This window comes from Eriocheir sinensis, chromosome 3, assembly GCF_024679095.1.
Source record: "Eriocheir sinensis breed Jianghai 21 chromosome 3, ASM2467909v1, whole genome shotgun sequence".
Lineage (NCBI taxonomy): Eukaryota > Metazoa > Arthropoda > Malacostraca > Decapoda > Varunidae > Eriocheir > Eriocheir sinensis.
In genome coordinates this window covers 22,301,922-22,319,421 of record NC_066511.1, presented here as the reverse complement: position 1 = coordinate 22,319,421, position 17,500 = coordinate 22,301,922, and the positions used below count along the sequence as shown (strand labels likewise).

At 45.2% G+C, this 17,500-nt stretch overlaps 1 protein-coding gene across 8 annotated transcripts in view; it reads left to right on the top strand.

The window, feature by feature from the left end:
* LOC127006629 (protein abrupt-like) overlaps positions 1-17,500 on the top strand; it is a 199,913-nt gene that overhangs the window by 141,498 nt on the left and 40,915 nt on the right. For 2 of the 8 annotated variants that reach the window (XM_050876752.1, XM_050876761.1), the window contains one exon: positions 810-845. The exons of 1 other annotated variant lie outside the window; for it this stretch is intronic. In XM_050876752.1, the coding sequence (XP_050732709.1) occupies positions 810-845 (36 nt within the window). Of the gene's footprint in view, positions 1-809; positions 846-4,042; positions 4,229-4,283; positions 4,504-16,839; positions 17,064-17,094; positions 17,227-17,500 lie in introns of those variants that run through there. 5 more of the 8 variants (XM_050876798.1, XM_050876807.1, XM_050876779.1 and 2 more) reach the window with 5 other exon arrangements.

Genomic DNA, 17,500 nt, shown 5'->3' with positions numbered 1-17,500 from the left:
CCTCGACATGGAAATAGATGAGCTGGGCCGCCGCTCTTAGTCTTGGTATTGACAGATGCTCCCGCCCCTCACACCAACTATTTCCAAAGGCCAAAAAGGAGGTTAATCGAGTTCTAATGAGTGTTCTTTTAGGTTCACGGTACAGAAGAAGGCTCAGACTACCACCAGGGTCATAAAAGTACCCCTGGAAAGGCCTTAAACTCCCACGAAAGACTAGTAAATTACGTGTTTTCTTGGGCGCACGGTACAGAAGAAGGCTCAGACTACCACCAGGGTCATAAAAGTACCCCTGGAAATGCCCTAAACTCCCACGAAAGACGGGTAAATTACGTGTTGTTGGGTGCAGAAATGTTTAAAAATATGGCCCTTAGCCTTGGCGTTACGGTGGTGGTCTCTCTTGTGGAAGGTTATGTACCGATAGAAAACATTCATCTCCACTATGCGATGTTGCTGGACAGACAGACAGACAGGTTGGCGAACAGACAGAGATTGAGGGGGAAAAAAATGTGTGTGTGTGTGTGTGTGTGTGTGTGTGTGTGTGTGTGTGTGTTTTAACCTGCTCTATCCCCCTCCCTCCTCTCTCTCTCTCTCTCTCTCTCTCTCTCTCTCTCTCTCTCTCTCTCTCTCTCTCTCTCTCTCTCTCTCTCTCTCTCTCTCTCTCTCTCTCTCTCTCTCTGACAAGTGTAACACATGCTATATAATAATAACCTTTGCCTTTACCCGTCGCTTCCTTCCCTCCCTTCCTTCCCTTTCGTCTGTGTTTATTGCCCAGCCTGAAGCTCTCTCACGTGATGGCCTTGAATTTGCAGGGATGTGGCCTTGTGAGCGGATGCTGCCGGAAAAGGGTGAGTAAACTTTCTACTGTTTGTTACGTTGAACCAGGAAAGTAATTGCTTAAGCATATTGTATGCAAGTGAACAAAGACTGGCGAGAGGCGTGAGGTGGTGAGCAGAGCGGCAGCTTGTTCCCCGAGTGCTGAGTCAGGCGCCTCCTCTGGCCCCGCCAGCCCGGCAGACAGTGACTAACGCCGGTGTGGGGCAACATGGCAAGGTCCAAGTATGCAGGGGTGACTTCCTGTCCAACTGCTGCTCGAAGGGGTTTCTTGTTTATGACTTTGACCAGGAAGTGAATCGAGTGGCGGTGACGACCAGTGTTACGGCGGGCCGTCCCTGAGGCGCCTCGCGTTATTACGCTCTACAGTGCATCTCAGAGGAAGCAGGCAGCAGCCACAGGCAGGCAGTGGTGGGCTGCGATCTTGGAGTGGCTCCAAGGTATCCCAGGCTTGCGTCTGCGGCCCCCTCCCCCTCGTGACGGTGCTACAGTTCGGGGAGGCAGGGACCAGATGTTAGCATGATTCTGAATAACTTGTGTCTAGTGAAGTTCAGTGTAGCGAGACGACCACAGAAGCGTAAGGGAGGCCGACTCTCAGCTTTCTTGGCACAATCGTGAAGACGGGAGATAAGAGACCAGCAGAGTAATGCCTTTCAGTAGACTAACGCCAGTAAGCCAGTAAGCCTCTCAGGAGTAAGGAAATGATAATTTATCTGTTGGAGGGAATGCAAGCTCGTGAGGCTTGCTTATACCTCATCCTCATCCTCAGCGAAGCGTCGCGGCTCAGCTGTGAGGCGATGGTGAACACTGTCTCCTGCCGAGGACCGATTAAGGATGCAGACAGAAGGAAGGAACACATGTGTCAGACCGAAGAATGATGTACGATGAGGGCAGGAGGAGTGAGGCGAGGATTGATAGAGTAAATGTAAACCACCATTTCCCTGAATGCAGAGAGGATGAAGTATTTCTCGAGGGTGTGGAAGGTATGTGGATGCAGACTCGGTTCATAAAGGATCTAAAGGCAAGAAACTTACTGTGGCATTGTTAGGGGAGGGGATGAGGGGGTGGGTGTGGCAAGGTTGAGAGGCTGCAGGATGGCGGGAGGAATGGAATGCAAGAATACAGGAAGTTCTTTTCACCGTGGATTCAAGGCTTAAACGGATGGAGACTGTTTGCTCGGGGGGGTGGGGTGGGTGGGGGGGGGATGGAGTCCTACGTCATCCATGGTCTGGCAATACATTGTGTAAACTTTGCTTTGAATTGTGCACTGAATGCTGTTTCTTCCATTGCATCTCAAAATGTACATGCCGGAGTCCTTCGTCAGTTTTCTTTCTATTTTTTTCCTTGAGTGTGTCTCCTGCCACTTCCGTTATTCAGACAAGAAAAGAGATAAATGAAAGATTGCATCGGAGAAATGCACAAAGGCGAAACCGAATAGCGGGTGAGAAAGGGAGTCTGGGGGAAAGTAAAGAGGATGAAGAGCTGTGGGAGGATGAAGACGAGAAAAAAAGAGGTGGAGGTGTGCGCCCGCCTAGGTGAACTATTTGGGAGGCAGACGTGTGGGTTAAGCCCAACCCAAGCTTAAGGTGGACAGAGGAGGATCGGTTGGCTTAATTCGTTTGCAATGATGGTCATTATGCACAGTGATTTACACTGTATGAGAAAATCTGCATTCAGTAGCACTTTGTTATCTATACCGAAACTTAGTACTGATCAGCATTTTTTTTTGGGGGGGGGGGAGGCCTCCATATCTCGATGGAAACAGATGCAGTTTCCATATTATGTTCTATCATGATTTTTTTGTGTTTGCATGTGTAGTTCTTCCCGCCAGTGTAACTACGGCGCAGTGCACCTCCTGCTGGCGCGGTGCGGGCGCGGAGCGTGAGGCTGGCGGGAGGGAAGGAGGCCTGTGCTAACGAACGCTGGAGGAATGTGGCTCGGGCGGCCTCATCTGTTCCACAGGATATCCTGAGCACCCCAGAAGTGCATATTAATGTGGTGGCTGTGGTGGCCGCTGAGGGAAAAATGCGTTTATCAAGGCATCGCTCGCAGGTCGAAACGAGCATTATTGCATACTTGAGAATTATTTCTCACTTTCGCTCTACATTATTATTTTTTTCAGTAAGAAGAGAAGACATACCCTGCTGTTATACTAATGACATGCTTCTGTTTGCCTCACTCCTCACTGAGAAACCAGAAGCAAGGCTGGAGGGTGTGGAGGAGGCAGCCACGCCACACTCGTACTGCCTTGGTGTGGAGGGCGGCGGCGGGAGCCGAAGTCGCCGCCAAGGAAGGGGCCGGACGCGCCGCCAGACCTTGACTACAGCCTCACTGCAGCGGCAAAAAATGGAGGAGGCGTAACGATAGGTTTAGAATCCACCCGCTTTCTGTCTTTCCTACGCGGCTTACCTTCAGGAACACCTCCGCTTCAGGTGTCGCTCGAGAGGGCTGGGGTGAGACTGCACCACAAACATGCATACCTTGTGGAAATATAACGAACACGCCTCTCATCACGGGTCACCAGCTTGACGATGCCTCTCTGTCACGTGTATTATTCACTCGGACCTCCTTACAGCAACATTTGTTGCTTTCCTCCCTGAGGTTGTGGCTGGTACAGCCTAATAAGGTGCATGGAGCGGCCAGGAGTGAGGAGCATGGTGCGTGACGGTACAGCGGACGGCGAGGGAGCGCTCGCTGTAGGCCTAACCCGGGCTGAGGAGCGCCAGGGGTTCCCGGCACCAAAGGGTTAAAATAGCAGTGTCTGCGGGCCTTAGGTGGTGAGTGTGGCGACGGCCGCACCCAGCCTCCTGCCCGCCTGCCGCCACGCACTCACTACACTTAATTTCACTAAGTCACGAAGTTCCTTGCTCAGTAACAAAGTAGAGATTCATTCGCACCCGGCGAGGAAGGAGTGTATGGGAAACTCTACAGCTTTCTAATTGGCTGATCTCTCCATTGCATCATCACTTCAAGGTAAATGACGTCACCGTTAGTGGGAGCCAGTCAGCGCGCGGCTCGCCCCGGCCCTCCATTCATTGGTCACCGTTCACAACGTTAGTTGTGCAAAGCTCTAGGTGACGTTTCCTGTGAATGCGCCAATGAGAGACAGGCTGGAGTGCTCCCCGCCTACCATTGGCCTACGGATGTGACGGTGCTCGTGACGGCCTGGCAATGAAGGGTTGGAGTAGGCCGAGATCCACGAAAAGGGTTAATGTTAAAAGTGTCTGTCGTGGTAACAAGTGGAAGGCTGTGTACTGTGCAGTGACGAGGTGTTGTGAGGGTGCTCCGCTGCATCGTGTGCCGAGATCAGTCTTGGTGGACTGTGCCTCTGCTGGGCTTCGCCGAGTCTCTATTTTAGGCCTGCCGGTGGATCTACACACAAACTAAATGTTAATAGGTGGGTTTGTAAGAAATGTTGGTGTTGCAGGGCGGCCGGGGCGGGGGTGTGCGTGGCGGCGGCCTGGGAGTGCGCGGTGTGGCCCACCTCCTGCCTGGCCGCCTCACGCTCTCAGTCCACGCTGTACGCCTAGCGAGCCAACCGCAACCGCGCTGGTTGCAACATTGCTGTGATTTGTCGCAGTTCTCAAGTGCAGTTTCTAATGAGATTCTGTGCAGTGGGACTCGTTTACACGGGGCGGATGGCGTCGTGAGGTCGCCTGGTGGTATGACAAGGTAATTTACCTTCAGGGTCGCTGAACGAGCGGCTGTGTCAAGATCCGCAGCTTTGCAGGCCTCCCCGCGCCAGTTTGCCTGCTGCCCTCGCTCGTGTTGCTTGCTGTCATCCCTGTCCTATTTCGGATCTAAGTGCTCCTGGCTGTGTGCAGTGTGGCCGAGGGGTGTCCGAGATGCTGCAAGGGTCAGCCTGTGCCGGCGACACTCTAGGGAGAAGAGAGCAACTTCCATTCTGAAGCAACGGTTTTACGTGCATTTTGTGTAATCATCGTCGTCAGTGTGTCATAGTGTGAGTGTCACTTATATAACGACAAAGTGTAGGTACATTAAGCGAGCAGCGGTTCGATAGACCTACGCTGTCGTGGCCGCAGCGTGCGCCGTGCACACAGCCGCCAACCCGCGTGACGCCAGTTCCGCCGAGGCCGACAGAGTTCCGGGCCAGTCAGTGTCAAGATACTCACCTCCTAAATAGTGCATTGCTACTACCTCAGCCAGTCACTCGGTGCCGGTGAGACTTCTTTTTTTATGATGAAACACAACGTCTTTAAACCTCGTTTTATCAACTCATTTACAGCCAATGTTTTTGCCACACATCTTTGCTGTGAGAGCTCGCAATGCATCGACTGTTTCGGGCACGTGTCGGCGCAGCGGCCTACTCGTCCTGGTTGACACGGGCTGGCCGCCGCCACAACCACACCTGCAAAAACCAGCGACAACCAAATAACATCTTTTTGCCCCGAAGCGGCAATGGAGTGAGTACACGCCCATCCCGCAACGGCCCTCCCCACGCCCTCGCATCGCACCTCCCAGATACCCCGCACCCTCGCTGCTGGCCCCTCCAGTGCCATGCTTTGGCAGGAGTGTCACTCTCTTATCAGCGCTGTGCCGCCCCCCGCCTCTTTTTCTGCCAGCTCATGGCACCGAACGCTTCCCCGCCTGTGATGGCCTCTTGATAGCAGTAAAAAAGCAGTAAACTAGTAAAAAATAAAAAAAGACCTCCAGTTAAGAGGATGGCGGTGGCATTGCGAATAGATAAAAAGTAGAAAAAAGGCTGTCCGTTACGGGTATGCAGTGGAGGAGATGTGGTGGATTGGTTAAGAAATATCAAGTTTAATATTGTGATTTTCATGAGCTCCTTAAGGTTCTCAGTGCAGCGGAAGGTGATTTAGGGAACACACATGCAACTAAAAATTAGTTTTTGTGTCATACGCAGCGTTTTGACAAAGTTATGACTGACATTAAACAACAACAGCGACAACAATTACAGCTACTTCTGCAACAACAATCGTAGTGATGCTGGTAATAATAATAATAATAATAATAATAATAATAATAATAATAATAATGATAATAATAATAATAATAATAACAACAACAACAACAAAAACAGCAACAATAATTACACCTAATATGAATGGCATCATCAGTAGAAAAAAACAGTAGTGTTAGTTATTGTTCTTCTTTATGTTATGGTTGTAACAGTAGTACTAATAGCAGCAGCAGAAACAGCAGCAGCAGTAGCGGTGTCAACAGCAGCAGCGGCAGTAGTATTATAGATTTATATAGTAGTAGCAGTAGTAGTAGTAGTAGTAGTAGTTGTTGTTGTAGAAGAAGTAGAAGTACTAGCAACAGCAGTAGCAATAGTAGCAGTAAATGGAAGAGGAGGAAAAACAGTAATGCAGATGATGTTGTAATTATTCTACTACTAATAATAATAATATCACTAATAATAGTGGTAATAGTAGTGATATTTATATTACTGTTGTTATTTCCTATTTATATTATCCATATTCATATTTATATTTTTGTTATTATTATTATTACTTTTATTATTATTATTACTACTACTACTATTATTATTACTATTATTATTATTATCATTATTACTTTTATTATTATTATTATTATTATTATTATTATTATTATTATTATTATTATTATTATTATTATTATTATTATTATCATAATTATTAATATCATTATCATTATTATTATTATTATTATTATTATTATTATTATTATTATTATCATCATCAGCAGCAGCAGCATCCTTGTTATTTTCATTAAGGAATATTCGTAACTTCAATGTTTAAGATTTTTTTTTTACAAGGAGAATTGAAGCATGGGAATCATGCTGATTAATATGTTTGCATCAGTAGAAAAATGTGGTTGTTGTAGCAGCAACTGCAGCAGCAGCAGCACCAGCAGCAGCAGTAGCAGTGGTAGTAGTAGTAATAGTAGGTAGTAGTAGTAGTAGTAGTAGCAGTGGTGGTAGTAGTAGTAATAACGGTTGTTGTTGCTGTTATTGCTGCTCCTGAGTAGTATCATGATGATAATAAAATCAATGCTATAAATAATAATAATAATAATAATAATAATAATAATAATAATAATAATAATAATAATACCACATTAACAAAAAAAACTACTGGTCTCTTAAAAGTCAGTTTTATTGCGCCTCGAATTTGTGTAATTCACAGAGAAATATATAGCAGTCACCTTCAGTAATCACGTGTATATTCGCAGCAACACTTTCATCACGCAGTATCACAGTAGTAGCAGCAGTAGTTGTAGTATTTTATTGTTTTATATTATTTATAGATTATTTCAGCATTATTATTATTATTATTATTATTATTATTATTATTATTATTATTATTATTATTATTATTATTATTATTATTATTATTACCACTTCTATTTTCTACTACTACTACTACTACTACTACTACTACTACTACTACTACTACTACTACTACTACTACTACTACTACTACTACTACTACTACTACTACTACTACTACTACTACTGCTGCTGCTGCTGCTACTACCCCTACTACTACTACCACTACTACTACCACTACAGGAGCTACCAGTACGACATTTTTTTTTTCTATAACTATCACTTTGCTACTGCCAACATTGCCGCCATTACAACTACCACTGCCATTTCCACCACACGAAGGCTGCATGTTAAGATAACCTCAGCGGCAGGCGATGCGTTGTGTCGCGAAGTGCTTTGGTGCCTTCAAGCGAGCGTCTCTCCCTCTCTGCCTTAAGTCGGCGCTCAGTGCCTGCCGTAGTTCGGGATGCGTTCAGTGCCTGCTAGGAAGATGAATTAAAGCGCCGATACTTACCTTGTAGGCGTTCCAAAGCATTATCCCCAAACCGACTATTACTGCTAGAAAGAAAGAAATAGCTACTGGGTTTGAGTTAAGAAATGAATGATAAATGTTGGGTATATTGATCTCGTGTTGAAGAATGAAAAGACAGTCAAACAACAGTCTTATGCAAGAGGTAATCAGCATCTTCATCATTCACTGGTAGATTCTTAAACAGCCATTCTCCGTCTTTGTTTTCTCTTGCTTGTGATTTAAACTTTTACGAGAGGGGGTAGCATCTAACTTAAATTAATCATTCTTTTATACCTCTTCCTCAGCTTCCTGCAGGCACCCGTTTAGGTCGGTACCATTTTTCTAGGCTCAGCGAATTGTGGACTTTTTTCTAGTTCACTTTCCCCTTGCGTCCTTTGCCCTTGTCACATAGAAATAGGTAGTATATATTGTTCGTAGAAAGCGCTGATGCTACGTTACCGACAGAAAAAAAAGACTAGCAGTAGATAAACAGTAGGATAGTAATAATCTTCTGCGTTACCGGAGGGAGGAAATTTAAGGAAACCTACAATGAATAAATTACAGATATTGGTATTTCTTCTTTGTTTAGAGGTGTTGTTGCTACGTTGCCGCACGGAATAGAGGAAAGACAACACCTAGCTTTAAATTCCTAATAAACAGAATAATAGGGACTAGTGATCTCATGGCCTATAAAAACCGTCATTTTGAGTATATACACCGTGACAACGTTGGGCTGCGTCGAGCTGAGGGCAGTGTCGAGTAGGAGGCCGAGCTGTGCCACGCGAGACAGTCTGTGACGTAGCTGGAGGTGTTTATTTGTTCCACTCACAGAAAAATATAGTTATTCATGTATCGATGGTCCATCCCTACCTGTCTGTGTCTGTCTGTCTGTATGTGTTTCCATCACTCCATCTTTATTTAAAATGTTCCTGTCTATTTATGTACCTACTTATGTTTCTATGTGTATATTCATTTGTCTCCATACGTGTCATTCAGTCTGTTTATTAATCTTTGTTTCACTATCTATTATGTACTTTATATCTACCTATCTTTCTACCTATCTGTCTGTCTATCTATGTATCTATCTATCTATCATCTATCTATATGTATTTACTTGCCAATATATCAATCATTATTATATTTATATCCACACACACACACACACACACACACACACACACACACACACACACACACACACATACACACACACACACACACACACACATGGGTCCGCCGTTCCAAGGTGTGTGTAGCTTCTCGGAGGTCATGGAGTGCTATTACTCTGCTAGTCAGTGTGGCTGGGAAGCTTTCACCTGGCGGCCAACCACACGTCCCGCCCCGCCCCGCACACCCCCACGGCCCCACTACCTGTACGACGCCCCCGACGCTCCCATGCTACGCCTAAGGTTTCGAACTACAGCAGAGGACCGGGAATTCATATACTGTGTCGTAGCTATTGTGTGTATATATCGTAGAATGCATTGGTGTGTGTGTGTGTGTGTGTGTGTGTGTGTGTGTGTGTGTGTGTGTCACTAAGTATTTTTATCTATTTTATGATGCTACTACTACTACTACTACTACTACTACTACAATTATTACAACAGCAACTACTTCTACTGCTACTACTGCTACTACTACTACTACTACTACTACTACTACTACTACTGCTGCTGCTACTTTTTTTTGTGTGTGTGATAGAGTTGAGGTGGTGTGTGAAGGAGCAAAAAGCGACACAGAGGAGAGGCTTTTGTCCCGACGTGTGCCTCGCCCCGGTATTAGCATTCCCGTATTGTCGAGTCCGCTGTTGTGTTCCCTGCTCACGGTGTGTGATTGAGGTCTTCGTTGACAGGTAGCTTCCTCCTCTGCGCCTTATCCTCCTTCTTTTGCACCTCCTCCTCTGTTCTCCTGCTCCTCCTCTTCCTCCTCCTCCTCCTTCTTATCCTGAAATAACGACACTAATGAAAAACTGTTACCGGTAGGAACTTCTAAAGCCAAATCTGTATCGTGAGAACACAGACCGTTCGTTGAAACATGCGAAAATGGATAAGAAAACAACTTAACTACCACTTGTTCAACTTTACATAAGATACCAAATGTGCGAGAGAAGAGACGCCCTAATTTCGCAGTAGTTTGGAAGAATATGAAAGTGCTGTTAGCTTTATTTTTTTTCTTTCTCCCGACTTTACAGTTCAGCACCTCAATTTACCACAATCTATTGGACCAATTCTCGGAGCAAAAACTCGTTCACCTTGTCCATAAAAAAAAAAGGAAGAGGAAAATCTCACCTGCTCTCCTTATTTGGTAGTATTGTCATTTTTTTTCTCCCTAATATGCCATTGATATTACGTGCATTAGTAATTTTTTCTCCCTGTTTCAGTGATAAAAACAAGTAAAAGTTTAAAATTATTTGCACACATAAATATCAAAAGGTTTTCTGTTGTGTTTTTCTGGTGCATTTATTTCACTCTTCCTCCATTGCTGTCCATCATTATTACTAGAATTTCTCCTTCTTTTCATCTTCCCCTTTTTCATCTCCTTATTCAGTCTTTTTTTATTATCCCACTTTTCTTTTTTCTTCATTCTACCTCTCATTTTCTTACTTCTTCCTTCTTTTCCTCCTCTTCCCACTTTTCTTATTTCTTCATTCTACCTCGCATTTTCTTACTTCTTCCTTCTTTTCCTCCTCTTCCCACTTTTCTTATTTCTTCATTCTACCTCTCATTTTCTTACTTCTTCCTTCTTTTCCTCCTCTTCCCACTTTTCTTATTTCTTCATTCTACCTCGCATTTTCTTACTTCTCCCTTCTTTTCCTCCTCTTCCCTCCAGTCCTACTCCCCTTCATTTCCTTTTTCTCTTCCTTCTCGTCTTATTTCTTCATTCTCTCACACATTTTATCACCTTTTCCTTTTCCTCGTTTTCCTTATACTCGTGCTCCTGCGCTTCCTCTCCCCTCCTACTTCGGCCAGACAAGAGATCAAACGTTCGATGTGAATCTTGAATGGCGAATCACACTTACCATCATCAGCCCATCACCACCACCAACAACAACAACAACAACAAAACAAAAGACATAAACAAGAACAACTAAACTACTCCGTGATTTTATACTCTATGTCCGTCACAACAGCATGTCTCCTCGCTGTAAATATATCACAGTCTTATTCAATTTAGTTAATTTGATTTGGCTGCTATGCGTTGATACTTTCTTTTACGACTTATTATTATTATATATTATTTTTCTTTTCGTGTTAAGCTTCGTTCTCTTAAGTATGGCTAGGTTAGTTGAGGTAAAGCCACTCCACCAGCCCCTCCACCACCTCCACCTCCATCTCCACCACTACCGCGCACGTCACTTGTTTTCCTAAGATGTCTGTGCGTGGTTGTGCATATTACAATTTTTTTTTTCATCTCAACGTCTTCAATTATTGTTTTATCCGTTTGGGCTACTACTACTACTACTACTACTACTACTACTACTACTACTACTGCTGCTGCTGCTGTTGCTACTACTACTACTACTACTACTACTACTACTACTACTACAATTCTGTGTGTGTGTGTGTGTGTGTGTGTGTGTGTGTGTGTGTGTGTTACTCTGCATAGTATAGGTGTCTGCTGTGAGTTAAGAAAAAAATAGACTGAAAAAAATATTAAGAGTTTAGAGTCCTCTGTTTGTATGTTTTTTATATATATTTTTTTTTTTCTTTTTTTTTGCGGCTTGGATCCCGGTCTCGTTCCACAGTCCCTTGACACACACACAAAAAAAAAAGGGCTCGATGCCGTTTATATCGCCACCAAGGGATTCAGGATTATCTCTCTCTCTTCTCTACACCTTATACATTTATTTTTTTCCTTGGAGGGGGACTTACTTTCCTGAAAAAAAAAACATTAAGTATAAAAATTCGACAGATAACGAGTAAATAAAGTAAACATAAAGTAAAAAATATTCGATAGACACATGAGTAAATAAGTATGTAGATATGTAAGTAAATAAGTGAAAACAAATAACGTGAGTGTGTGGCTGTACTCTATGATATCAAATGTAGTGTTTTTTTTTATTATTATCATTTTACCGCGAACACAAACTCACCCGCGTCCAGCCGGTCAGTCGTTTGTTGTTAGTTCTTGTAGTTATCGTTATCGAGGTTCGCGCCGCCATAGAGGAACAAAGAGAAAGTAAAAGCAGGAAATATGTGAACGTTTATATTTGAGTAAAATGTCGCGGTAGATGCTGAAACGTGTGTGTATGTGTGTGTGTGTGTGTGTGTGTGTGTGTGTGTGTGTGTGTGTGTAGAGAAAGAGGGTAAAGTGGAAGGTTATTTAGGGTTGAGAGAGAGAGAGAGAGAGAGAGAGAGAGAGAGAGAGAGAGAGAGAGAGAGAGTTTAGGGTCACTGGGTGCCTGGCGTAGCAGATCCCTTTGGCCTGTCTGTTCACCTCTCCTCCTCTTCCTCCTCCTTCTCCTCCTCCTCCTTCTCCTCCTCCTCCAACTCCTCCTCCTCTTCCTAGTACTCCTCCTTCTTACCTTGTCTTGCCTCACTTTCACACACACACACACACACACACACACACACACACACACACACACACACACACACACACACACTTTTTTTTTATTTCCATGAACGAGTATAGCTTATTCTGCTCCATTACTCTTTCTATGTCCTCCTCAGTCTTTTCTTCCTCTTCCTTCGCCTGCTCCTCTTCCTCCTCCTCCTCCTCCTCCTTCTCCTCCTCCTCCTCCTCCTCCTCCTCCTCCTCCACTTTCTACCCAGCGACCTTCTCCCTTGACAGCGGCATCCCACCTTTGTATACATAACACTATCCACTAGGAAGGCGCCTGTCTGTTTGTCTGTGTGTAGTGCTCAGTAACATTCGCCTTCTGATTCACGCTCGTCGTGTGTGTCACTCGGCCGCTTTCCGCTCAGCTCTGCACCAGTGTCAGTCGAGTGTTAGCTCTCCTCCCGGTGCCGTGTGTTGCGTGTCCTGGTGTTTCTCTCTTGTGTTCCGAGAAGTCATCCCCGCTGGCTCCTCGTGGTGCTTGCCGAGTGTTGCGTTTAGAGCCATAAAGACTCTCCTCGGTGCTGTGGATAAATATACAAATGCGTAAGTAAGGAACAATTAAATAAGTGTGTATAAATATGAATGAAAACACGATCGGGTTCACGAAGGTCTACATTTTATAGAGAATTAATTGAATACTACTTTTTTACTCCCGTGTTCCATGGAGATAAGTAAAAGCCACGGTAGTATTGTTCGCCAGTCCTGCAACAGAGCAGGTGGCGGTGGCTGTCTGCTCTGTCTTGTGTGTGGCAGATCTGCACCGCTGATCTATATTGTATTCAACATTCCTCAAGACAAAAGGGTTGATAAGAGTGGCTACTTTTACCAAGAAAGGCTCGAGTGTCACGCTCGTGAAACTCTGCGGGACCAAGGGTGATAATTTCAGCACGGCGGGAGGAGGAGGCAGTGGTGGTGGTGATGGTGCAAGTTCTTGAGCAAGCTTCTGCATCTCAGCACCAATGACAGCCAAGATCAAGAATATATTTATAAAAAATGCAGCAGAGCAACATCCGTGGTTAATTATCCTTTCAGGATCGTACGAAACCTTACTAATTTGATATTTCAGTTATTGCATACCGTTAACATTGTGCTCTTGCAGGTGGCATTTATAGCATTTTTTCAAAGAGTGTAATACGTATTAGCTCAGTCAGTATAATATACATGTGATTACATATACCCTCTAGAAACCCAGTATAAAGTCACGAAATGGAGCTGCAGCTCAATGGTTGACACGATGATTCTGTGAATTTTGCGTCCAGCGTTCATGAAACTGTTGCGGACGAGATAAAGTGGCCATCCTCTTCTTTGATGATTTTTTTTTTTTTATCTTCCTAGAAGTATCCCTTTCATCCTTTAGAAAACCAGCCATAATTATACTCATTCGAAGAAGTCTAAGAACATTGCCGCCTGTCATGAAATGATATACCAGACATGAACACTGCAGCGACAGAGGAGCATCAGAGAGGCATCACATTATTACGTACAAGCTGGATGCGATGAGATGCAACGGAGTATTAAGTTTTAGGTGACGAGTGTGTCTGTATATCTGTGCTATATACCCCTCGAGCGGCACAGCAGACAGACAACACTCGGGTACGTAGACAGACAAAGATACACGCGTGTAGTCCTCTGTACGACGGTGGAGCCTAGTGATGGGTGTGGACTGTGTGGAGGCGAGGGAGAATGCGCGTGTAGCACAGTGTGGGGCTGCATGTGGCTCCGCGGCTTGTGAAACAGGATACATGACTTGCAAAGGACCGCCAGAGTACGCGATGCCTCCTCCCCGCCCACGTGACGCCCTCCAACCACCCACCCCGTCTCTCTCTCTCTCTCTCTCTCTCTCTCTCAACAGTGTATGAGCAACTTTTAGGTTTACATTATAACATTTCATTTAATTTCCACCGTCACATCACCATCAGAGTTCATGACTGTGTTACCATGAGGAAGGGAGGGATGCGGGGAAGGTGTGCCGAGGAAAGGAGGCGAGGGAATCATTAAGGATGTTGTCTCTAGTATACGAAACAGGTGCACGAGCGGACATGTTCACCAAGGGATGCTTTTTTTTGTTGAGTATCGCTAAATAATGATCTATACTGCACACTTACATAGGTCGGTATTCTCAGCCGCTTTCGCCTTTCGTATCATCTCATTCCTAAGGCCGTAATGGAGATGAGTGCTTATTTAGGTTCATGGTACAGAAAAATGGTCAAACTACGTACCAGAAAGAGCATAAAACTACCCCCGGAAATGCCCAAAGCTCCTACGAAAGCCTTGTCAAATATGTGTTCTTGGGCGCCGAAATGTTTAGGAATATGTCCTTTAGTTTCTTCGGCGATGCAGCTTTAGGCGTGGGAGGCAGGTCTTACTGTGAGGCTGCAACGCGTGGCAGTGAGGAAGGCTTCAACTGTTCCGTTTCCCCGCAATAGACTTGAGCACCCTGGCCAGTATGAAACGGCCCGAGTGTTGATGTGTCGTGCGGTACGGAAGGGAAGTGTGATGGAGCGCCGCCTTGTACAGCTAACCCAGTGGTTCTCAAAAGTTCTTCGGCCGCAACAACCCGAAGCTGAACCACGAGTTAATCTGATTAGTTTACTCTATGGTACTTCAATATTCTGAAAAAAAAAAAAGAGAAAATCAATCCCTGGAAGCAATCATCTGAATTATATTAAGTTTAAAGAAGTTAATTGTTTGCGCACATTCATCCTGCTTCCTCAGTTTATTTATTTTCAACATTTTTTTCTTTTATATATTCCCATGCATCTCTTTCGATACCCCTTTGCGATATTGATCCACTACGTTAACCCATTATCTTTCTACTTGCTGGTTTATCTTCCCCGTTTTCCTCATCCATCCCTCTTTACGTTTTAAGGACAACGGAACTAAGAGCTGCCTCGCCGTAGAGATGTTAAAAAGCTCAATTCCAGTATAAAACACCGCGCGAGTCGTCTCAGTCCAGCACCGTCAGCAGTCTTTTGTGTGTCCCGTGCCGAGGAGAGGCCCGGCGCGTCCTGTCTAACCGACCTTCAGTGGGCAGCACGACGTTTGTCACACTTGACTGGGCCTCGCCTGTGCTAACGTCCTGGCCGATGCGGTGTTATGGGGGGGGGGAGTGGGGGGGGAAGACGCGGCACACACACACACACACATACACACACACACACACACACACACACAGTCTCTCTAGCTCTACTCACTATTCACGCCCTCTACAGCAGACTTAGCGGCGACAGAGATCAGTGGCACCAATATTATTTTTTTTAACATTACTGAAGAATTGTCCGGAAAGAAATCAATTTATTAGTCTTCTTGAAAAACATTAAAAAGCCCAACAAGAAGGGCGAAGAGAAACAAAAGAATATATGACTAATAGATTAAAAAGGATAAATTAGTAAGGAAAAATGTATGTATGCCTCCGCGTTTGACTTATGGATTAGAATGGAAAGTATTAGAGAAGAAGAGAATGAATGCCCTAAGGTTTTAAATGGAATTCTTTTAAACGTGTCAGTCGCTCGAATACCCCTGAATGATCACAAAGAAACGAGCTCCAGTGTGGGTGAAGAGTCAAGGCCGCCCGTCGTCCAGGCCCTGAGCGTGGTCTGGTAACAAGGCTCGATTATTACCCTTCGTATCCTTGTTTATCATCACAAGTTGATCATTATTTTTTGTTATTCACGTAAGTAATGGAAACAAGACCACCGTGCCGTGCTTGGGTGTGTGGTTCTTTCTAGACGCCCAGGTATATTTTGCTATTCATATTTTTTCAACACAAGACATCGTTACAATACCTACTCGAATGCCCATCATAGTCACTGGAAGTTGCAATATTCTCTTGAGATAAATTGCTCCATCGTTTAGATTGTTTTAACCTTGAAAAGCTGCATTATTCTACCGAGATAAAATTCTAGTAATGCCGCGTGATAAACATGGAGCGCTTTAAAACTTCATAGCTCTATAGAAACTGACCTTAAGCAGCATCGAAGTCTAAGGTCTAAAAGGATGAGCGGAATTCTATAGTCTTTGAGCATAGAAGGCGCGGGCTTCAGTGATTAGAAGGTTGGGGGGGAAAGGGGTGAGAATGTAAAGTCCTTGGGATGGGCGGGTTAGGGCGGGGGAGGGGAGGGGAGGAAAAGTGCAGTGTCCTGAAGGTAGGCGGGGAAGTTAAGGGAATGTGCACCGTTGTGGAGGTGGGCGGGGGAGGGGAGGGGAGGAAATGTGCAGAGTTTTGGGGGTGGGCGGGGAATGGGAGGGAGATTAGGGAATGTGCAGAATTTTGGGGGTGGGCAAGGGCTACTAAGGTATCGAGGTAGCGGTGTGTTGGGGGTATACTGTGTCTAGGGAGGTGGAAAGCCTGGGGGAACAATATCCAAGGGCACAGGAGTAAAATCAGGGAAGATGGACGGGGTAGAGACGGCAGGGATCATGACTGGGAGGGGGGATAGGCATAGTATCGTGCAGGGGAGCTTTGTGGCAGGGCTCGATCAGGATCTATGGTCAGTCTTTTGAAGGTGGGCGGGGCAGGGGAGCGTTGTGGCGCCAAGCTGAAGGGGGGGAGGGAGGTGGGAGGGCATGCAGGGGAGGAGGAGCTATGGCAGGGAGAATTCAAGTTCTAGCCGGGGTCAGTATCACACCGGAAACGGCTATCAGAAGCAACGTGCACGAGTCCACTGCGAGGCGCAAGTTGACATTAGTTCATCTGCCTCAGCCGCAGCAGCATCCCGAGCCCCGCGTCTTTCGAGTGAGGGACCGCCAGGATGTACGCCTCAGGTTGGTAGGCCCGTGTTAGCCGCCCCGGACAGGAAATGCCAGCGTCTACAGCTAGTCCGTGAGCCCTAATAGTGGTTGGATGAAGGATGGGTAGTAGCAGTGAGTTTCCAGCCTACGAAGTCACTGTATTAAGTTCATTTTTCTTCTGCTTACATCGAGTTTAGTTTGCCATTCCCTCCTCTCCCCTCTCCCCCTTACTTAAATTGGTTCCTAGCTTGGCACTATCAGCTGGAGAACGCGCGGTGACTAGCCAGAATTCGAGGTCAGTAAATTGGGCTTTCTTTTTTTTATACGTCAGTTCTAATTGGCGTTATCTTAGTTTTCGGCTTCTCATTCTGTTCATTCACTGAGGCAAATGAGTTCCCCTGCAAATAGCTCGTTATAAATACATTCTATGTCTGTTCGTCTCTTTCTGTCAATGGTGGATTTTTTTTTACAGCAGAGGAGACAGTGCAAGGGGGTAAAAAAAATATATGAAAAAAAAACCCCGCTACTTACTGCTTTTTACTGGAATGAGAGAGTTGCATTATCATCTC